At 52.5% G+C, this 22,166-nt stretch overlaps 1 protein-coding gene across 2 annotated transcripts in view; it reads left to right on the forward strand.

Moving 5' to 3' along the window:
• The first annotated feature begins 488 nt into the window (after window positions 1-488).
• Window positions 489-22,166, forward strand: part of COL5A3 (collagen type V alpha 3 chain) — a 36,815-nt gene continuing 15,137 nt past the window's right edge. Inside the window, exons 1-33 of one of the 2 annotated variants that reach the window (XM_082713940.1) lie at window positions 489-742; window positions 4,431-4,592; window positions 4,687-4,876; window positions 4,952-5,108; window positions 5,767-5,871; window positions 6,170-6,322; window positions 8,139-8,252; window positions 8,358-8,504; window positions 9,566-9,613; window positions 9,687-9,728; window positions 10,046-10,108; window positions 10,670-10,744; window positions 10,841-10,924; window positions 11,105-11,161; window positions 11,255-11,308; window positions 11,486-11,539; window positions 12,092-12,145; window positions 12,227-12,280; window positions 12,445-12,498; window positions 12,850-12,894; window positions 13,002-13,055; window positions 13,238-13,282; window positions 13,435-13,488; window positions 14,225-14,269; window positions 15,231-15,284; window positions 15,374-15,418; window positions 15,549-15,602; window positions 17,187-17,231; window positions 17,340-17,393; window positions 17,534-17,641; window positions 18,094-18,147; window positions 21,001-21,054; window positions 21,927-21,971. In XM_082713940.1, coding sequence (XP_082570066.1) covers window positions 655-742; window positions 4,431-4,592; window positions 4,687-4,876; window positions 4,952-5,108; window positions 5,767-5,871; window positions 6,170-6,322; window positions 8,139-8,252; window positions 8,358-8,504; window positions 9,566-9,613; window positions 9,687-9,728; window positions 10,046-10,108; window positions 10,670-10,744; window positions 10,841-10,924; window positions 11,105-11,161; window positions 11,255-11,308; window positions 11,486-11,539; window positions 12,092-12,145; window positions 12,227-12,280; window positions 12,445-12,498; window positions 12,850-12,894; window positions 13,002-13,055; window positions 13,238-13,282; window positions 13,435-13,488; window positions 14,225-14,269; window positions 15,231-15,284; window positions 15,374-15,418; window positions 15,549-15,602; window positions 17,187-17,231; window positions 17,340-17,393; window positions 17,534-17,641; window positions 18,094-18,147; window positions 21,001-21,054; window positions 21,927-21,971 — 2,511 coding nt within the window. In that variant the 5' untranslated portion in view covers window positions 489-654. The remainder of the gene's footprint in view (window positions 743-4,430; window positions 4,593-4,686; window positions 4,877-4,951; window positions 5,109-5,766; window positions 5,872-6,169; window positions 6,323-8,138; window positions 8,253-8,357; window positions 8,505-9,565; window positions 9,614-9,686; window positions 9,729-10,045; window positions 10,109-10,669; window positions 10,745-10,840; window positions 10,925-11,104; window positions 11,162-11,254; window positions 11,309-11,485; window positions 11,540-12,091; window positions 12,146-12,226; window positions 12,281-12,444; window positions 12,499-12,849; window positions 12,895-13,001; window positions 13,056-13,237; window positions 13,283-13,434; window positions 13,489-14,224; window positions 14,270-15,230; window positions 15,285-15,373; window positions 15,419-15,548; window positions 15,603-17,186; window positions 17,232-17,339; window positions 17,394-17,533; window positions 17,642-18,093; window positions 18,148-21,000; window positions 21,055-21,926; window positions 21,972-22,166) is intronic. The other variant, XM_082713941.1, reaches the window with a different exon arrangement.

Genomic DNA, 22,166 nt, shown 5'->3' on the forward strand with positions numbered 1-22,166 from the left:
TCTGGTATGAGGCTGGAGGTGGGATGAGGATTCTTTATTGAGACACTCAAAGGGAAGGCCTGGGATGAAGCTGGTACCTTCCATTGTGTCTAAGCCACTGGGATAAAGCAAGTGGGTGAAAATTGGGCATCAGGCTGGGACCCCTTCTGGGGGCCTGGGTGAGACAGAAAATATTTGATATAAAAAAGCTGCATAAAGCCTTAACTCTAGGGCCTGGGTGGAGGCTGATGGAAGCTGAAGGTTTGAATGGGGCTAACATCTGTTTTGAGGGGGCCTGTTAGGAGGAAAGGGTTTGGGGTAAGTCTGGGACCCCGAATTCTAAGTCTGGGTAGGAGTGACCCTTTTCCTCCACTGTGGGGTGGGGCAAGAAGAGCCCCCGCTCCCGGATCAGGGCTCCAGCCCTAGCCGGCCAATCAGCACTCGGCACAAACTTTCCCAACTCCCCCACCAGCTGTCAGCCACCACCCCCCTCCTCCAGTGAGCCCCGCCCGGCCGGGCGCGGGAGAGCAGGGCGAGGCCAGGGCGGGGTCTCCTGCAGTCTCCTGCCGATGCGAGTGGAGCCGGCCGCGGCGAGCGAGTGCCCGGAGCCCGAGGAGTCGCCGCGCCCCGTAGACGCCCCGGCCGGTCCCCGCCTTGCGTGTGGGCCCCGCCGGGATGGGGAGTCGCGGAGGCCTGGGCCAGCCGCGGGCCGGCCTCTGTCTGCTTTTGGCCTCGCTGCAGCTTCTTCTCCGGACGCAGGCGGGTGAGCCGGAAAGAAGGAGATAGGAGTAGGATCCAGAGGGCAGGATCTAGCGAGCTCCCAAAAGATGGGGTGGAGTCAGGAATGGGGGGCGTGCGAGGGGGGCGTGAGTGTAGCAAGTGGCTGGGGTGCTCTGTTTGGACGCGCGTATCCGACTCTGGGCAATTTGTGGGTGTGACAGCTGGGGGGAGGGGGGATACGTGTGACCGAGTTTTACTGGTGGATGCCTTGGAGTGAATGCAATTTTTAGGTGTGTGTGTAGCAATGTGTGTGAGGCCATTTGAAGTGAAATTGTGTGTGGGAGTTGACGATTATGGTATGAATATGTGTGATGGGTGATCCCTGGCCAAGTGTGTGATTGTGAGTTGTGGGTGTGTCTGTGTAGGGCTGACTTAGAGAATAACCGTGTTACGCGTGTGATTGTCTTTGGGTGACCCGATGAGGGGTTCGGTTGTGATTTGGGGGTGTAAAAAGTGGCCCATAAGGACGCGAGCGGATGATTCTGGGGGTGATGCTGAGTGGGGACGAGTATGGGAGGGGACTAATCGGGGATTCGGGGATTCAAAGTTTCCTTTGCATCGCTCCTAATGGCTTCATCTTCCTCTTCCTCCTCTGTCTCCAATTGGCGCGCCCCCATCTCCTCTGCCCCCACTTCTCCCCTCCCCCACCCTGCTCTCCCCAGAGCCGCGATCAGCACCATGGACAGGGCCTCGGGAGGGCCGCGGTGAGGGGCGAGGCGGGGCGGGGCGCGGGGCGGGGCGGGGCGGAGCGCGGGCGGGGGCGGAAGTGGAAGTCCCCCCCCACCCCCCAGCTGAGCGAGCCGCGGGTGTTTTTCCTGAGGAATTTCTCAGGGGCCTCAAGGGGTCCCGGGGGCCGTCGGACGAATGAGTCAGCGCTGACGCACGCCCAGCTGCGCGCTTCTGGCTGGACGCCGCGCTCCGCCCCAAAGGGTTCGGGGTTGGGGGCGCCCAAGGGTTTGGGAAGGTTATGGTTCTTCAAGTGGCATCCCGGGTCTGAGAGAGGCTGGGCTTAGGCACTTCTGGAAGTCCCTCCCTAATGTTAACTCAGCCCCCAACACACACACACACACACACACACACACACACACACACACACCGTCCTACACTTTCCCACTTTCTCTGGAGTCCAGGGAGGTGCCTGTTCACGTGGATTGTCCCAAACTGGCCCATGTCCCATTCCCATGCTCACACATCCCCACAGTCGTGCAATCTCAGGCATCCATTCAGAATATAAGCCCTCGGGGACACCAGGAATTTTTAAACACCGGTGCCCACGCCCCAGGCAACCCCAGCAGCCACCCGCCACAGGGTCACAGCCTTTGTCACCCTCTTACGCCTTGCAGCCCTGGCACAGGCTTCCACTGGTATCCACGCAACCCTGTCAGCATTCACAGCCAGTCACCCGCTTGCCGAGGTAGCCATACTCTCACGTATAACCACATTCCCTCATCTCCAGTCTCATCTGTTACAATCACAGACTCACTTGCTCACTGACAGGACCCGAGCCCACATGCCTGTCCAGTCACTCACCGAACACCCGCACCTAATCTCCCCACTGGAGGCCAGATACTCGGCACACACCACACATCCACAGATCGCATGCTCAGCCATTCCCTGTTCCATATAGAGTCATGGACACACTTGCACAATCTCGTGTACTTGTACAATGGCACATACACTCACTCCTATGCTCTCCTACCTTTCTGAGGAGATGCCAACCTAGGGTCTGCCTGCCTCCCTTCATATCCTAGACCCCATCCAACATCTCCCTGGGGCCCTGACCAACACAGGGGAGAGTGTGGGGGAAGGTCAGGCTGGGTCCCTGGCCGACCCCCACCCTCTGGGCCTGCAGGCAGGACTCAATGCCTCTTGTGTGTCTTCTTGTCACAAAGCCAGCCATGAAAAGAAAGGACAGTCAGTTTCTGAAAGGTCATTACAGAGGAGATACAAGATTGAAGCAGGAGACATTTGGGTTAGGTGATGGGAAGGACTTTTTCAATGTGAATGAGCAGCTGGGCGAGAGGCTACCCCTTCCCACAGCATGGGGACAGGGGTCTGGGTGAGGGGAGAGACACACTGCATGGGGTCATGGATCTCAGCTGTCCACTGGGCTGCAGCCTGGAGAGGGGGCAGCTGGGATGATTATTCTGCGGGGGAGTGACCCTTGTGGTTGACAGAGCCTGGGAGCTCAGATCTTAGTCCCAGGGGACTGTAACCCAAATACCTCTTAATAACAGCCCAGCCAGAGAACAGGCAATTAGAGTGGGGGCTGGTGACGGCGGCAAAATTGGGGGGGGGGCGTGGATGGAGAGAGAGAGAGAGAGAGAGAGAGAGAGAAGGACGGGGAGAGCAATCTACACAGATATATATATATATATATATATATATATATATATATATATATATGAAATACCAATAGACAGAGAGAGAGAGTTAGGAAGTAAGAGAGACACTGATTCAGAGTTGGACGCAGAGAGGAACCTGGAAAGACCAGCAGAGAAAGTGGGACAGAGAGAGAGGGCAGGGAGGGGGAGAGAAGAAAGAAAGAACAGGAGGTTGGGGGCAGGAGTGAGCAGAGGCTGGAATAGGGGTGTGTAAGTTTTGGAGAATGAAGGATCTGACCCAGGAGGAGCTGGATGGGGGTCCCTCATCCAAGCCCCTTTCTCCCCCAAGTCTGGCCCCCCACCCTGACTCCCAATGGTGAGATCAGCAGAAACTCCCCCCGGATGAGGTCATGGGTGGATTTGACAGAACTGGCTTCTGCCAAGAGGTTGGGTCAGGGGGTCAGTGGGACAGTCTGCTGGGGGGAGGGGAGAGCAGGCAGGGGCTTTGGGCTCAGGGGAAGCCCCCACCCTCCCCGCTCAAACCATGTGGTTCCACTTAGCACTGGCCTGCTCTGTGGGGTGGGGCTGGTAGGATGGCCTGATTTCGGATCTGGTTGGGCCAAACCAGTTCCTTTCCTGGGATGAGAGTAATAGGGTCAGAGGGAGGAGGTCAGGAGGTTATTAGACAGAGGTGGTCATAAGGAGGAGGCTAGAGAGGGTGATAAAATGGGGAGGTCACAGGTCAGATAGAGGAGACTGGGATAGGCAGAGGAGGAGGTCATGGGTGATAGTGATCAAGGGGGAGGTCAGAAGGAAGAAGTCAGGAGAGGTCGTGGTGAAAGGGCGCAGATCACGGGTGATGGTGGTCAGGGAGGAGGCGTTCAGAGGAAGTGGTGGTCAAAGGAGGAGGTTGGAGGGAGAAAGTGGAGGAAAAACACACCGCACTGGGAGCCCCTCCTCTCCAAGTGGGTTTTCCCTGGCAGGGGGCTTCAGGCTGGGGAAGAAGCCCCAGGGAGTCAGTCGGTGTGGGGGAGCACAGAGAAGGGGACAGTTTGGCTCCGGGGCTCAGGCCAGGAAGCCTTGATTCATCCCAGAAGTAGGTCAGCATTTATTTTTTTTTTTTTCCCTCACCAAAAAACCAAGGGGGGGAAAAATCAACCCAAACAGGAATCAACAGGCTGATGAAGCTCGAACAGCTGTGGGGTGGTGAGATGGGTGCAGGTCCCAGGCCTGCTCCTTCTCCCGGACCCACAAACACAGTGGGAGGCTGAATTTCCCAAATCTGAGCTACTCACTTGAAGTGCTGGGTCTGTTTTAACTGCCCTGCACCCTGGCTTCTCTCTACAGCAGGCCCTGTGGATGTGCTGAAGGCCTTGGGCGTGCGAGGGGGCCAGGCTGGGGTCCTTGAGGGGCCTGGCCTCTGCCCCCAGAGGGCCCCAGAGGGTGATCGGGCATTCAGGGTTGGCAAGGCCAGTACACTTGGCATCCCCACGTGGGAGCTCTTTCCAGGTGAGTCAGGGCAGGAGGGGTGGGAAGGAGTCATTCTGGGAACATGGGTCACTGCTAGACCATCTGAGATGCCCCTTTCCCTCTGCCCCTTCAGATGGGCCGTTTCCTGAGAACTTTTCCATGCTGATCACCCTGCGGGGCCAGCCAGCCAACCAGTCTGTCCTTCTCTCCATTTATGATGAGGGTGGTGCTCGGCAGTTGGGCCTGGCTCTGGGGCCAGCTCTGAGCCTCCTAGGGGACTCCTTCAGTCCCCTCCCTCAGCAAGTCAACCTCATGGATGGCGGGTGAGTACAGGGAAAGTTGGGGTCCAGAGAGAAGTGGGGTGAGAAGCACCCCCCACCGAGACTGTCCCCTTGCAGGTGGCACCGTGCGGCAGTCAGTGTGGATGGCAGGATGGTGACTCTGGTGGCTGACTGTGAGCCTCAGCCCCCTGTGTTGGGCCAGGTGCCTCGATTCATTAGCACAGCTGGACTCACTGTGCTGGGGACCCAAGACCTCGGGGAGGAGACTTTTGAGGTAGGGCTTCAGTGATCGGGGAAACCGAGGCAGAGGATGGGTGGGAGTTTGGTCCACAGCCTGAATGTGGAGCAGATAGGAGAAGGGAGCTGTCCAGTGTGCATCTTCATGGTGTGTGAGATTGTAGAGTCACAGAATGATAATGCATGATGGCACATACTTGACTTGTGGGGGGAGGGTAAGCTGGGGACACGGACGGCTCTGGTTGTTATGTGTAACTGTGTGTGGGTGGTTATGATGCTGGTGCTGGCAAGGCGTGCTTCTGGGTGGCTGGTGACAGAGGTGTTTTTGGTGTGGTGACTGTGCTGTGTGTGGTTGTGATACGTGTCCCCTCCCGTGGGCCAGGGGCCACATCTGTCCTGTTCTTCTCCTTAACCCCAAAGCCGGGAAGGGCACCTGGCATGTATTAAGGGTTACTATGTGTCTGAGAGCAAAGGAATAATGTGCCTCTGATGAGACAGATGTTGTGGGGTGTGGTTTGCCGTTGTGATTTGGTGTGACCTTGATAGACTCTTCCTACTCTCACTTTTGACGGGCAGAGGGATTGCCACCCCCTCCTTGTACTTAGGCCGCTCTGGTTAGAGGGAGCCTTGGTGCTTGGGATGGGGTGTCAGAGTCAGCCTGTGGCTCCCTTCCCTGAACCCCATCCTCTCCCCAGGGAGATATTCAGGAGTTGCTGATAAGTCCGGATCCCCAGGCTGCCTTCCAGGCCTGTGAGCGATACCTTCCTGGCTGTGACAGCCCGGACCCTACCACCACAGGGGTGAGTGAGGCACTTGTTCTGAGGTCACAGGCTGAGTCATGCCTGGCTCCAGGTCCCAGGAATGAGTGAATTCTGACCCCTGCCCTCAGAAAGATCCTAGGCATGAGAGACACTGATCCAGGTCACATAACAGTGATTCCAAGCCCCAGATCATATGATTGACCTTAGGTCACAGGGCTGAGTGAGCCCTGGCTTCAAAACATAGGGCCAATGGGCCATGTGCCAGCATGGTCCCAGACGACAGAGTAATGGAGCCTCCGTTGTGGGGCTCTGGACCTGATGGGGGTCATCTTCCCAGATTCCCCAGGGCGAGCCAGAAACTCCTCCTCCTCGACGGAAGGGAAAGGGAAAAGGGAAGAAAAAAGGGCGAGGTCGGAAGGGGAAGGGCAGGAAGAAGAAGAACAAGGAAAACTTGACCCCGAGCCCACCTCCTGGCTCCCTGGAGAAAGAGGTAAGGGATCTGCGATTACTCACCTCTGCTTTTTGCCTGACCTCTGGTCTCTGATTTGCACTGATTGCTGGTGCCTAATCCAAGCTCTCTGCCTTTGGTCTCCAGTCCCTGGCCTTGACTCTTCTCAGCTGACTCATAACTCTGTGTGTGTGTGTGTGTGTGTGTGTGTGTGTGTGTGTGGTGGGGGCTGGTACTGTCCTATGAGTTTTCCCATATCTGACCCCCAACATCCAGTTTTAGGGGCTGGAGGAAGGGGGCATACCCAGATGAGTACCTTATTGTTAAGGGGCTCTTGATGAAGGCTACTAAGGGCAGCCATTAGCTGGGGTGAATAATGGGTTCATTAGTTAGAGCATCATTGTTTGGGGTTGACTCATTGGGACCACTGGTGAGGGTTATTCATTGGGGGAGTCTAGTGTGGGGCATTATTTGGCTTCAATGAAAGAGATTGCTGCTTGGGGGGTCACTATAGGGATGTTGATTGAGGTCGATGTTTGAGAGGTTCCTAGGTGAAGGTCATTGTTGGAAGTCATTGATAGAGATCACTGTTGGTGTTACTGGTATCACTGATTTAGGGTTAATGGTAGGAGGTCATTGCTAGGTATCATCAATTGGGAAGGTAGGTCATCCGGAGGGGACCACTGATTGAAGGCATTTCTGGGGTCACCAACTGGAATCATCAGTTGAAGGGATGACTTTCAAGGGGTCCTGGTTGAGATAATAGGTTTGGGAGTCCTTGATGAGTTATTAGTTGGGAAGTCATTGATGGGTCATTGGTTAGTGAAATTACTGTTTGGGGGTCTTTGGTTGGGGAGTAAGAGTTGGGCTCACTCATGGGTGTTCATTGTTAGAGGATTGCTGGTTGGGGAATAATCAATTAAGGGGTCACTGGTGGGGCTTATTAGTTGAGGGGCCACTAGTTAGTGCTTATTATGGAGGAGGTCACTGGTTGGGGTCATTAGTTGGGGAGGTCACTGGATGGGAGAATAACTGGTTGGGGCCATTGACTGGGGGACCACGGGTGGGTCACTGGTTATGGGAGCAACTGCTGTGTGGTCAGTGATGTGAGTTATTAGTTGGAGGGGTCTTTGGTTAAGTCCTTTAGTGGGGATCATTAGTCAGGGGTTATTGATGGGGGTCATTAATTGGAGTTACTGGAGTTAATAATGGGTCACTGGTTGTAGGAATAATTGGAGGCCATTAATAGGGGCTTGTTAGCTGGTGGGTCATCCTTGGTGCAGGCCATTGGCTGATGTCCAGGCTGGGGAGAGTCATTGGTTGCACTACATCTGTTCTCAGCATCAGTGGAGAGAAAGAAATGACCACTCAGGCCCAGAAAAAGAACCCCTCCCCAACTCCTTCCTTAGTCCCAGCCCCTCACCTGGGCCTCTCCTACCCTCTTTGTGCCCTTGACCAAATTCCTCTGCAGCTGTCCAGGCTTCTCTGATTGAGGCCTGCCTGCTGACCACTGAGCTCTGCCTTGGGAGAAGACATATAGGATATGCTTCCAGGAGTCTGGCCCTGAGTACTAGACCTTGACTCTGATCTCCGGGCTCTGGAGCCAGTCCTACTCTGCCTTCCAGGTCTCCAGACCTGGCTCCCCCTTGCTCCTCTTCCATACTAGAAGCCTCCCCTGCTGGCTCTTCTGGTCTAGTCAGCACACATTTGCCTCCACGGGGCAGCCCCCTACCTTATACCTCTCTGGTGTTTTTTGTTCCCCTCCCCAGACTCGGCACTCCTAGGGGGCAGAGCCTGTCTCCTCTTTTTGTCTTTATTGGACTGAATCCCAGAACTGATACTCCTGTTCCTGTTGCAGACCTCCAGCGACAGCCCCAAAACAGAGACACCAGCTTCAACTCTGCCTCCGACTCCCACACCTTTGGTCATCACCACCACTGTGACCATTGGCCACAATGTCACCGTACCAGAGGTCAGTGGGAAGTGGACAGGGCTGGAAGGGAAAGTCCTGGGGCAGTGGTGGTGGTGGACAATGAGGAGGCCAGGGGCAAACTTTGGTCTGTTTCAATGTCCTCAGGGGGACCTGGACCCTGACAATGGAACTGAACTAAGAACACTGGAGACTAAGTTAGCCAAAGAGGACAAAGAAGGAGATGGCCCCACCATGGGCCCTGACTTCCAGGCAGCAGAACTGCCATCACAGCCTCAGTTCCACATCTTTCCTGTGAGTCTGAGGATTTGGGCTGTGGAAGGATGGGAATTGTTAGGGAGTCCTGCCTGGAGCTGCCTCCCACATTTTCCCTTCTGCTTTCTTGTTGTTTTGCCTAGAATGCCTTCCCACCCACCCCACTGTAGTCAACAAATATTAGCACGATGCTAATGTGACAGGAGCTGTGCTAACGGATGGCTCTGTGGGTAGGATGGCACATTTGGCTTTCAGTCCAAGCAAGATGAGAAGCCACTTGAAAGGGAGCATGGTCTGATCTGGAGCTTTCAATTCCTTCCGGCTGCTGAACAGCATATGGACTGTAGGGGGAGCCAGAGGGGCAGCAGGGAAACCAGTGGTTTATGCAACAACAGCATAAACCTGGATGAGGGTGGTGGCAGTGGGGATAGAGAGAAGTGGACAGACTTGGACCATGCTCCATTTTGGTCTTGCTACTGGAGATGAAGAAAGATGCAAGGATGACTTGATAGATGCATGGTGGCGCCTTTGAATAAAATGGAGAAGCCTAAAGGAAAAGTGGGTGCGGGGGGGAGAGAAATCTTAAGAATCTCGTTTTGGGTGGGCTAAATTGGCAGCCCCTGCTTGGCACCCAAATGGAGATGTCAAGTGGGTGATAGCTTAGAAGATTCGGGAGTTCAAGGGACATGATCCAGGCTGGAGATAAGACTTGGAAATCAACACCAGAGTGATGCTGCCTTTAGCCAAGGGATTGGATAAGATTGCTTAGGAAAACAGTGCAGACAGGGAAGGAGCCAAGTTCTAGCCTTGACGTTGGACAGGAAAGGAGGGAAATAATCATAGCCAACTCACCCTGAGTGCTTCTTATGTCCTAACCATTGTTTTAATTTATTCTTCTTCCAATGGGATATATACAGTTATCATTCACCTACTGACTCTACAGGTGAGGCCATAGGAGTTGAATAAGTTGCTCCCCATCATCCAGGTAGTGAGAGGCAGCTCCAGGATTAGGACCCTGCAGGATGTTCCAAAGTCCACACTCTCCTCCTTGAAGATGGCCAGGACTCACATCTTTTTTTCTCTTTATTCCCTTGCCTCAGAGTGCTGGAGAGAAAGGAGCAAAAGGAGAACCAGCAGTGATTGAACAGGTGAGGGGTCTGGGGCTAGGAGGAGGTGGAGGGGTCTGGGCTAGGGTGGGGATCACACTCATTTCTCCCCCAGGGACAGCAGTTTGAGGGACCTCCAGGAGCTCCAGGACCCCGAGTGAGTCATGGCTGCACTCTGCCCCTTGCCTTTCTCTTCTAGTTGGGGTGTTTGAGCCCCTGGGGTAAAGGGTTGGGGTATAATGTTGCCATATCATTAAAAGATGATTACATGTTTGAAGCTCACAGGATGAGTCAAAATAGGGGTTGGGATGTAAAGTGGGGGATAGATGTGGGTCAGTATAGTTTTGAGGGGTCAGAGAATGGCTCAGTGATGGGTAAGGAGGTGTGTATGGGGTCAGGGTCGATGGTGGGTTAGAAGTTGGCTTGGCTCAAGCTTTGCATTTCTTACGACTTTGGTTCCTTTGTCCTCAACAGGGGGTGGTTGGCCCCTCAGGTCCCCCTGGTCCCCCAGGATTCCCTGGAGACCGTGGTCTACCGGTAAGAAACTCCCTCTGGATTATATCCTTCTGGGAGGAGTGAGGTTTCAGGCTGTGAAGTGGAAATTGGGAACTCGTATATCTGAATGTGGATCTGAGAGTCAGGGACTGAGGACGTCATGCTGAAGATGGCATTGACCTAACCCACTCATCTCTCTCCCCATCTGTGAATTGTCACCCATCTTCTTTCTCTGGGGGCCTTTCCCTGCTTTTCTGTTCCCTCTGTCTCTATCCTTGAGTGTCTTTCATCTTTTTCTCCCCATGTCTCTGTCTTTCTCTCTTGTCTCCATCCCTCTGCCTCCCCATCTTTCTCTCCTCCCTCTGTCTTTGTCTTTCCCTGTCCCCTTTTCTCCATCTTTCTACCTCTGTCTTCTGTCTCTCCATCTCTGCCACTTTTTATGACTCTCCCTCCTTCTCTCGTCTTTCTCTTGCCTACGCTCTTTCTTGCTCTCCCTGCCTCTGTCTTTCTCCATCTTGCTCCCCTCTTCCCCTCCAACTCTCTTATCTCTGTCTATGTCCATCTCTCTCCCTCCATCCCCCGTTGTGTCTCTCCCTCTCTCAGGGTCCGGCTGGCCTCCCAGGAATCCCTGGCATTGATGGGGTCCGGGGTCTACCAGGCACTGTGATCATGATGCCGGTAAGAGGGAGATAGGGTGGCACATCCTTGGGGGTTTAGTCCTGACCCGGGATGGGACCTCTCCTTGGGCTTCCCTCACGACTAGCTGCCCCCTAGTTCCAGTTTGCAAGCAGCTCCCTCAAAGGACCCCCAGTCTCCTTCCAGCAAGCCCAGGCTCAGGCAGTACTGCAACAAGCTCAGGTGAGTAGAGGAGAATCAGGGACCAACAGGGGCTAATGGGAGGACCTTGAGAGAGTGACAGGTTGGGAATAATGAAGGCTAGCCAGGAGGCAGGGGGGTATTTTTCTCCTGAAGATGCCTTTTGGAAGGGTGTTGGTATTTTGGGGAGACCTGATATTCTGTTCCCCTCCATCTTTCCAGCTGTCTATGAAAGGTCCTCCCGGCCCAGTAGGGCTCACTGGGCGCCCAGGCCCTGTGGTGAGTAAGGAGTCTTTATGGAGGAGGGGGGAATACCTCAGTGGAGGGGGAACCCTCCTTCTAACTCCATTACCTTCTCTCTCTTCCTCCAAGGGTCTCCCTGGGTATCCTGGTCAGAAAGGAGAGATGGGAGAAATGGGGCCACAGGTGAGATTGGTGGGGATGGGGACAGGATTGGATGGGAAGGACCTTCTCCCAGAGAAGTGCTATTTGAGGACAGTGATAAAGGGGCTGAGGATACCTTCGTAATTATTGCCCTTCCTAGAGAATGATTTAAAGTAAGTCCTTCCTCTCCTTTTTCTTCCTCCTTTTTTTCTCTCCTAGGGTCCCCGAGGCCTTCAGGGACCTCTTGGGCCCCCTGGCCGGGAGGGAAAGATGGTGAGTAACTTGTAGGTCTTTAGGTCATCCCTCATCCGTCCCTCAACACCCAACGTGAGCCTTGGCTCCTCACCCCCAGGGTCTGTTGGTGTCATTGGTGGGATAAGGGCTCTGAGAACAGAGAATAGCAGCTCTACTGAGTGTGTCACAAGGTATCTGGCCAGGACACAGAGTCAAGGAGGACTTTCTAGAAGGAATGGTGCTTGAACTGAGATCTGAGGTATAACCAGGTAAATAGGAGAAAAGGGGTATTCTAAGTAGAGGGAACAGCACGTGCAGAGGAAAAGACCGGTGCACTGAGGGAGATGATGAACAAGATAATTCCAGACAGTTTTAAATGCAATGAGGAACACAGAGCTGGACACTTAATAGAGACGGAAGATTTTAATTTTTGTGATGGTGGTGACATGGACTAGAGCAAACGGCCTGGAAGTAAAGACTAATGGACAGGTTCGAGATGTATTTGGGAGGTTAAACTGGTACACAGAGAATCCCCCAGGATTCTGCAGGAGGAAAGTGATAGGTATCTTGATGCTGTCACCTCCCTGATAGGGCCGCTCTGGAGCAGATGGTGCTCGGGGCCTCCCAGGGGACACAGGACCTAAGGTAGGTGATAAGGTCAGGACTGGGATGGGGAGGGACTGTCAGATCAGGGATTCAGGGCTCCGGTGGTGTCTCTTTGTGCAGGGTGATCGGGGTTTTGATGGCTTGCCAGGGCTGCCTGGAGAGAAGGGCCAAAGGGTGAGTGTGTGAGGCCCCTCCACCATACCAGGCCTCCCGATATCCATGGTACCCTCTCCACCCCCAGTATCAGAGGCTCCATCGCTGTGGGTGTGCTCTCATCCCATACTTTCCTGGACCAGCTCCAAGTTTCCACTCTGAACTCCCTCTGTTCTCAACTCCAGGGCGACTTTGGCCATGTGGGGCAACCTGGCCCCCCAGGAGAGGACGGTGAGAAGGTAAGTTTGGAGGAGACAGAATGGTCTAGAAGCTAGAAGGCCATAATGAAGGTCAGAGAGAAATAGAATATTCAGGGGACAGGGTGAGAGGCGTGTGTCATTAGCCTCGGTGGGGCTCCAAAAGGTACATGGAGAGCTGGGGGCTAGTACCAGAGTTAGTAGGGGAGACTCAGGATTGCAGGTACAGGACTGGGGTCAGGGGCCTGGACTGAATCCCATGTGCTCATTCTGTTGGTCACTGCCTCACGCTCTGACTCTGGGGTGCCTTGGAAGAGTCTCCCCAGACAAGGGAAGGTGGTTTTCTGAGTGTTTCTCTTCCCCCCTCAGCAAGTGATGAATGCTTTCTTGCAGGGAGCAGAAGGACCTCCGGGGCCCACTGGCCAGGCTGGGGAGCCCGTGAGTATCAGGGACCTCTGGATCCTTTGCCTGGCACAGGGGAAGAAGTCACGATTCATGGGGCGTCAGGGCAGTGATGCTGGAATAATGCTCCTACCTCCTTGCAGGGCCCCCGAGGACTGATCGGCCCTAGAGGCTCCCCTGGTCCCCTGGGACGGCCGGTGAGAATGTCACTTTCTGTCCACATCCCTGCTTGTCCTTTTCTCACCTCTGTCCCCTCTGCATGTCCATTTCTGTTACCTGGTTTCTCTGCCCGCTCATCTTTCCACCTGTGCCTCTCGGTGTCTCAGACTCAGGCTCCTGTGTGGTATCTGCCCGGGTCTCACACCCTCTCCTCCCCCAGGGTGTAGTTGGAATTGATGGTGCTCCAGGAGCCAAAGGAAATGTGGTACGTGTTCTGCCTTCTGACACTTCTGATGCCCTGACTCCACGATCATCCAAACGTATCCCTGTCCACTCTCATGCCCCCTATTTCAACTTCACTGACACTTCAACACCATGACCCCTTCCAGCTTCACAGCACCTCCCCTTTCTCTGCAGGGTCCTCCAGGAGAACCAGGCCCTCCAGGACAGCAGGGAAATCCCGGGTCCCAGGTTTGAGCTATCATTTTCAATAATTGGGGGTGGCAGTAGTCAGCTAAGGTCATAGACCACTCTCAGCCTTTCCACTTCCCAGCTCACTACCCATTTTTGCCTTCCTTTACCCTTTTTTTAAAAAAAAAAAAAAAAAAGAGAGAGGGCGCCTGGGTGGCTCAGTGGGTTAAAGCCTCTGACTTCCGCTCGGGTCATGATCTCAGGGTCCTGGGATCAAGCCCCACATTGGGCTCTCTGCTCAATGGGGAGCCTGCTTCCTCCTCTCTCTCTGCCTGCCTCTCTGCCTACTTGTGATCTCTCTCTGTCAAATAAATAAATAAAATATTAAAAAAATAAAAAAAAAAGAGAGAGAGAGCAAGAGGTGGAGGGACACCAAGAGAGAAAATCTTAAGTAGGCTCCATGCTTAGCATGGGACTCAATCCCACAACCCTGAGATCATGGCCCGAGCTGAAATCAAGAGTCAGACACTCAACAAACTGAGCCACCCAGGTGCCCCACCTTTACCTCTTTTTTTTTTTTTAAAGATTTTATTTATTTGAGAGTTGGAGAGAGAACACAAGTAGGCAGAGAGGCAGGCAGAGGGAGAGGGAGAAGCAGGGTTCCCACCAAGCAGGGAGCCTGATGTGGGGCTCGATCCCAGGACCCTGGGATCATGATCTGAGCCAAAGGCAGAGGCTTAGCCCACTGAGCCACCTGGGTGCCCTCACCTTTACCTTCTTTTTTTTATGTCCCTAGGGACTCCCTGGCCCTCAGGGACCTATTGGCACTCCTGGGGAGAAGGTGAGTGACAGCCCTACCCACCATCACCCTTTCCTGTCTTCTTCCTTCAACTCTGTCTGCAGGAAAAGCTCCCCCACTAGGACCCTTTTATTAGCCCTGGTTAATGATAAATTGTAACATTCCTTAAACAAGCCCAGAGTTTAAAAAATATTGTTGGGGGGAAGGGTTGGTTGGGAGAAACAGAAATCCACCAAAGCTAGATCACATAAGGGGATATTCTCAGAATTTAGGGGAACCCACAGATGCCAGTCATCACAAATATTAGTAAGGCCCAGGGGCCAGGAGAGCCCTTTCTCTGGGGGTCTGTGGTGTCATCTTATTCCTGTGCACATCTGTTCCATCTCCCCCAGCAGACAGGCTCCTTTCTCCACATATCTCAGTCTGTCCTCCCTCCCAGGTTCTATTTCTACACAATTTAGTTCTGCTTTAATCACAATTTCCGCCCCTAGCTCCTTCTGACCTTACAGTTTCTTTACCCAAATCCATCTGATTGTAATTTCTATGAAGTGAGGTGTTGCTTACCTCAAAATTTCGGAAGAAAATCTAATTGGCTTAGTTGGGCCAAGGGGCCGGCTTCTGGACCTATTCACTATTTGTAGAACATAGCAGGTCACCCCATGCCTTCCTGGGCTCACCTCTCATCAGATGAAGGCACTTCTAAAGAAAAGGATGTGGCTAAGGAGCCTCTCCCCACTATTTGTTTTTTTTTTTTTTTTTTTTTTTTTACCCCTCCACACTGTTTTTACCTCCCTTGTCTAAACGCTCCCAGAGATGGAGGATTTCTGAGGCTCAGAGAGGGAAGGGGACTTACCCAGGGTCACACAGCAAGTCTGAGCAGAGCTAGGAAGAAATTTCCTAGCCTGTGGGATATGCTTGTTCTGTTACCTTGAGCAGCTGCAGGTCTGAGTAAGGCTGTTCCTGGTGAGATGCCAGACTCTCCATACTGTTCATTTTCTTTCAGGGTCCCCCTGGGAACCCAGGAATCCCAGGCATTCCAGGATCTGATGGCCCTCCGGTGAGAACTGGGTGCAGGCAAAAGGAGGGAGAAGGAGGAGGCTTGGGAATTTGAATGGCAAATCTGTCTCTGATGAATTCTTTCCCCAGGGTCACCCAGGCCATGAGGGCCCCACGGGAGAGAAAGGGGCCCAGGTGAGTGGCCTGTAGAGAGACTGGGTTGGGGATGAGCTTGATAGGCAAGACTCATGAGGAGAGAGATGAGGGCACTGGGACCATGGAGCGGGGGAAGAACAGGCTGGCACTGATCTTATCTCCATCTCAGGGTCCACAAGGGTCTGCAGGACCCCCGGGCTATCCTGGACCTCGGGGTGTGAAGGTACGTGATACTTGGTGCTTGCAAGTAGGGATGGGTCATTGGCATTGGGTCTGGGGAACCAGCTTCATGGGAAACGTGTGCACGTGTGGTGAGAGGTATCAGTTGGCCAGGAGAGGTGTGGTAGGAGTCGGGTTTCAATCTGAGTGACAATAGGTAGAATTATGTGCATTACTTGGAGCTGAACAGCCAGGGAAGTATTGCAATGTAGCTGTCTCCTTGTAGTTGAGAATAGCTAGGCCTGTCTGAGGCTGGACCCATTTCACTGTAAACACAGTCCAGGTCAGCACACCGTAGTGAAGCAGACAGTTGGGCTTTAACGCAAGCCCAGGGCCATGCAATCCTCAAGCACAGAAATAGCTCTACTATTGACCAAGGGCAGGGACATTGGAATCATATCTAATATAAATTTAGTTACATTGTAGCAAGATTGGTACCTGTGGTCTAACAACAGAGTTTGGTGGTAGCCAAGAGGCAACTCATCACATTGTGGCTTTGTAGGCAAGCTCAGTTATACTATAACCAAGGAAGTGGCTCTATTATAGTCAGCCACAGTGTCCTGTGGGTTGCCAAACTAAGAGTTACATTGTAACCAGGCATAATTATATATAGTTAAAGACTATGTTGTAACTGAGTCTAGTAGCTACATTGTAGCCAGGGTGGCCTAAGCTTGGTTGGATACATTGTGGTCAAGTGAATCCCCTTGTGACTGGAGATAGTCATGCTATTGTCAAAAGAGTTATATTGTATTTAAGTACAACTTCATTATAGACATTGAGCTCAGTTACATTGTGTCTCTCTGTGGCTGGAAACAGTCATGCTATTGTCAAAACACAGTTATGTTGTATCCAAGTGCAATTTCATGATAGTCTCTGAGCTCAATTACATTGTATCTCTCTGTGGCTAGAGACAATCACGCTATTGTCAAAACACAGTTATGTTGTATCCAAGTGCAATTTCATGATAGTCTCTGAGCTCAGTTACATTGTATCTCTCTGTGGCTAGAGACAATCATGTTATTGTCAAAACACAATTATGTTGTATCCAAGTGCAATTTCATGATAGTGTCTGAGCTCAGTCACATTGTAACCAAGTGCAATTTTCACTGCAACCCAAGCTCAGGGTTTGGGCACCTGGGCTTGAACAGAGCAGCCTTGCTGTAGCTAAGCACAGAGTCGCCTTGTTGCCAGGCACAGAGTCGCATTGTAGCCAGCACAATGGGGAACATTCCTTTGCCTTTAGAATGAGACTGGGGCCTGGAATGTTCATCCTCTTTCTCCTGCCAGAAGGAACTGTGGACACAGTGTCCCCGGGAGATTGGAATCAATTACTCGGAAATTTGGCCTTCCCTGCACACCCCCACACAGATGACCCTGGGAGGCTGCCAGTGGGAAGAGGGGTGGAGAGCCAGCCTCTTGCACACCACACTAGCAGGCTTTGGAGAAAGGTCATTTCCTCTAAGGCTGCCCCCTTCCACTCTTGTCCAGTATCCTTTTGGGACTGTCCTGACTTGTTTTGGGGCAGGGGACTGAGTTGGAGGGCCCTTCTTAAGCAGGGGAGGGACTTGAGATCTTTTTTATTTTTCAGGGTACCTCTGGCAACCGGGGCCTCCAGGGGGAGAAAGGAGAGAAGGTGAGAAGGGAGGGGGTTCCTGGTTGGGGGGAGCCCTAATAATGGAGCTCTTGTAGTATCCCTTCGCTGAAGCCCTGACCTCTGACCTCTGCACTTCCTCCCACCCAGGGAGAAGATGGCTACCCAGGCTTCAAGGGTGATGGGGGGCTTAAAGGAGATCGGGTAAGATGCCTTCCAGATGAGGGATTCAGTGGTTCTGGGGCGCTTGGGGAAGCCAGTGAGGTGGGAGGATGCTGGGGCTAAGATAGGGGGCTGCAGGGACCAGGAGCAACACAGGGTCTAATTCCTCCTTTCTATTCCAGGGGCTCCCCGGACCCCCTGGACCCCGAGGAGAGGATGGTCCAGAAGGACTAAAGGGGCAGGAGGGGCTGCCTGGCGAGGAGGGTCCCCCAGGCTCAGCTGGGGAGAAGGTGACTGGACCTTGGTCACCCTCTCCAGTCTACTCACAGCTTCCCGTCCTGCAGCCAAGATACTCCCTGGCCCTTTGCCTTCTACCCTTGGCTCTTTTATCTCCAACCTCAGGAGGCTGCTACCACACTTACCATCTCTAATTTCTTAACTCAGCATTACAGAGCAATTTCATGCACAGTATCTGATTTTATCCCCATAACCACCACAGGCAACAGGCATTTTTATCCCCATTTTACAGACAAGGAAACTTAAGATTTGGAATAGAATAGAATAGAGTAGAATAGAATGTGTTGCCCAGAGACATGCTCCTAGCAGGCAGGAGCCAAGATTTGAACTCATGTTTCCCTGAATCTCACCCTATTGCCCCGTCACCATGTTCTAGCCATTCTGTCCTTTCTTTTCTGACCTTGAGGTTGCAATTTCTGACCTTTGTCCCATAACTTCTCTGCAGGGCAAGCTTGGGGTGCCAGGTCTCCCAGGTTACCCGGGACGTCCAGGCCCTAAGGTAAGAAGCTAAGGGGTTGGGAGTAGGCAAAGGCAACATTGAGATATTCAGGGCCAGGTTGTGGTCTAGGGGAGTGAGCTATCCACCCCTTGGGTCACTAAGAGACAGCAAAAGATGTGAGCTTTGGTATCATATTTGGATTCAAATACTCACTCCTTACCTGCCTAGTGACCGTGGGCAAGTCTCTTGAGCATACTTACTTCTTTGTAAAATGGAGATCCCAGTAGTCTTTATCTCATCAGTTTGATTATAATGACATTGATAATTTTGATAATAAAATTCTAGGATCCTTCTTATCTGGTGTGATTGAGGCTGGTTCAAACCAAGCCAGTAAGGAGGAGAATCACAAAAAAAATACATATCTTGCAATACTGAATTATAACTTACAATAAAATGCACTTATATAAAAAGATACATTTGTCTGCCAATTTTTTAATGGATGAGGCTGCTGATTAGACAGGTCTTTCTGCCTAAGCCACACCCACATTACATCACTGAAGATTTATAGTTTGGGTTTATATAAAGTGGAACAGAAACTTGGACACTTGGGAAGGAATCCGAGCGCCAAGTCCTTCCAGAGTTCCACACTTTTGTCATCTCCATCTGGCAGTTATCTTGTGCATGCCTCATCTGACGTGACTTTTTTTAGTGACTTCCCTTTTTATTGAGTCTTTTCCATTTAACTTAGATTTGGTAGACATCTTTCTTTTCCTTTCTGCATCCCATCAGTTCTGTAAACTTTCCTTAAGTCACATGACTCCAGTAGCAAGGGCAACTGACAAACAGATTGGGGAGTAAACTCAAGGCACCATACCTAAGAATAGAACTCAACCGACTGGAGCAGGAGTTCATGGGAGTTAGAGCAGAGCCTCTTCGCCAAGACCAGTCCATGTGTTTTGGACAGCGAGCAACACACGGCAGAAGGCATGATGTGTTGTTTAAGTTGAGGTTGTTGTCTTAGCTGTTATAACAAAAATACTTTAGACAGCGTGGCCTAGACAACAGAAATTTATTTCTCACTCTTTTGGATGTTGGGAGTCTGAGATCAGAGTGCTAGCGTGGTTGGATTCTGGTGAGGACTCTCTGGTTTGCAGACAGCTGTCTTCTCTCTGTGTCCTCGAATGGTGGGGTTGGGGCGGGAGAGGGGGACAGAGGGAGAAAGAGAGGGAGAAAGAGATGGGGACAGGGAAGGAGGGAAAGAGAGAGAGAGAGAGAGATCTAGTCTCCTTTTCTTTCTTTCTTTTTTTTTATTTTAAGATTTTATTTATTTGACAGACAGAGACCACAAGTAGGCAGAGAACCAGGTTGAGGGGGGAGGGAAGCAGGCTCCCTGCTGAGCAGAGAGCCCGATGTGGGGCTCAATCCCAGAATCCCGGGATCATGACCTGAGCCAAAGTCAGAGGCTTTAACCCACTGAGCCACCCACCCTGAGTCTCCTTTTCTTATAAAGACACAGATCTGGGGTGCCTGGGTGGCTCTGTTGGTTGAGTGTCCTCCTTTAGCTCAGGCTGTGATCCCGGAGTCCAAGGATCGAGCCCCATGTCGGGCTCCCTGCTTAGCAGGTGGTTCCGATCACTCTCTCTCAAGTAAATAAGTAAAAAAAAAAAAAAAAAACAAAAACGTTTTAAAGACACTGATCCACTTCATGAGGGTTCCACTGTCACCACCTACTTACCTCCCACAGGTCCCACCTCCAAATGCCATTCTTCAGCATAGGGCTTCGACATATGAATTTGAGGGGACACAAATATTTGGTCCATAGCAGTCAGTAATAATCAGCTTGAAGAATGACAGCTAATGTGTCATAAACACTTACTGTATGCCACATGCCATGTATACTTTCTATACGTTATCCTAGTTAAGCCTCACCAAAACCTTGTGAGGGAGGTATTATTGGTATCCTCAGGCTACAGGTAAGGAAACTGATGCCCAGAGAGGGTAAGCCATTTGTCCAGGGCCACACAGCTAGTCTAGTGATAGGTCTGGGATTCAAAACATGGTGAGGGGCGGGAGGAGATAGCAGAGCCTGTGATGTCCTCCCCTGGGTGGATGGAGGGTGCCTCCAAGATGGGCAGGACAGCATGGGCTGCAGCCAGTTAGTTAACAAATATCAAGTAAGCTCTGACTTTGTACCAGGTTGAGGGGAATAAGACTAGAGCAGCGTCTCCTAGCAGAAAAACCAGACAATGAGTAAGTAGGCAAGTGAATAAGGTTGTTTTTTTTTTTTTTTAAGATTTTATTTATTTATTTGACACAGAGAGAGAGAGAGAGATCACAAGTAGGCAGAGCAGCAGCAGGCAGAGAGAGAGGGGGAAGCAGACTCCCTGCTGAGCAGAGAACCCTGTGCGGGGCTTGATCTCAGGACCCTGAGATCATGACCTGACCTGAAGGCAGAGGCTTAACCCACTGAGCTACCCAGGCGCCCTGAACAAGGTTGTTTCAATATAAATATTTTGGGAAAACAAAATAGGACAATGTAATAGACAGCAAGTGACTTGGAGGGTGTGGCGGTCAGGACGGTGGCAGAAGGCTTCTCTAAGGAGTTGACATCTAAATGAGACCCAAAGGATGAAGAATCAGGTCTGTGGGGGCCTGAGAGAAGAGCAGTTTAGGCAAAGGAAAGAGCTAGTGCAAAGGCCCAGAGGCAGGAGTGTACCAGTGTGCCTGAAAGCATGGAGGGGCCAGTGTGGCGGGAGTGGAATGAGCAAGGGCTGAGGCTAGGGAAAGAGGAAGCCTTGGAGGAGGATGGGGCTGGAAGGACCAAAGAAGCTTCTGGAAAGGATGGAGTGGCTGAAGGGTTACTCACCACCCACTTTTTACCCACAACTTTTCTCTCTGATTCTCTCAACTCAGGGATCTACTGGCTTTCCTGGGCCTCTGGGACCATTAGGAGAAAAAGGGAAGCGGGTGAGTCGTGATCCAGGGGTCAGGGGAGAGGGTAGGGCTTGGCCAGGAGAATGACATGTGTGGCTCTGCGGGACAATGGGGAGGCCCCTGGGTGGCTGCATGTAAGCCTAGAAACACTTGTCTGCACACATACCCGCATACACAGGGCAGGGCCCAAGTAGGTGACCCCACCTAGCATCCCTGCCCACATGCTTGCGTGTGCCAGTGGGCACACGCCTCACAGTGTGATCAGATGGGGTCTGGGGGCTGCAGCTTGTGGGCCTGCGGTCAGCAAGGACACGGGCCTGCATGCACGTGTGTGACCGCAGAGGTAAATGTGTGTGTGCAAGGGTCCCCACATGGGGACATGCTCACAGGTGCCCGTGTGTCTGTGGACATGGCGTGCAAACACGTGCATGGTGGGTGTGTGGCCCCTGTGTCTGCGGACACGGTGTCTACACACAAGAATCTGTGTGTACGGCTGTGCTTATAAGGACCGTGTCCTGTGAATCCGTGTGTGCGTGTGTTTATGCTGAGTGTGCACATGTGCAAGGAACAGATTGCATGGGGAGCTCCAGGTGTCGATCCGAGGCTGTGGGTCACCCAACGTGTGCTGCTGCGGCATGAAGTCTGGGATAAGTGGTTGTCCTTCCGGGCGGGCACACCTGTGTTTGGACCCTGTAGATGCATTCACAGGTGTAACTGGGTGTCTGTGATCTTCACACGATGTGTGTGTGAGTGTGTGTGTGAGAGAGAGAGAGAAAGAGAGAGAAAGGCTTGTGAATAAAGCGTGCAGCAGACCTCTCTCTGGGTCTGTGCCTGGAAGCATTTGTGTGTGTCAGGTCTGCAGCATCGCTTTCTTCTGCTTCCCCCTCACCTGATTCATTTTCCAGGGGAAGGCGGGGCAGCCAGGCTTGGAAGGAGAGCGGGGACCACCAGTAAGAAGCTGGCTCCCCCATTCTGCCTGGCCTGGGGGAGGGGCTGCAGGAGGAGAGGCGAGGGTGGGGGTGGGGTGAGGGGGGAGGTTCTGCAGGCAGGCAGGGGACAGGGTTAGGGTTATGTTGGTGTCCCTGGGAGGGCAAGAAGGGATCCCCGAGGGAGGGGCCCAGAGCACTCGGGTTCACCTCCTAGCT

Source organism: Mustela nivalis (genome assembly GCF_964662115.1).
Source record: "Mustela nivalis genome assembly, chromosome: 1".
Lineage (NCBI taxonomy): Eukaryota > Metazoa > Chordata > Mammalia > Carnivora > Mustelidae > Mustela > Mustela nivalis.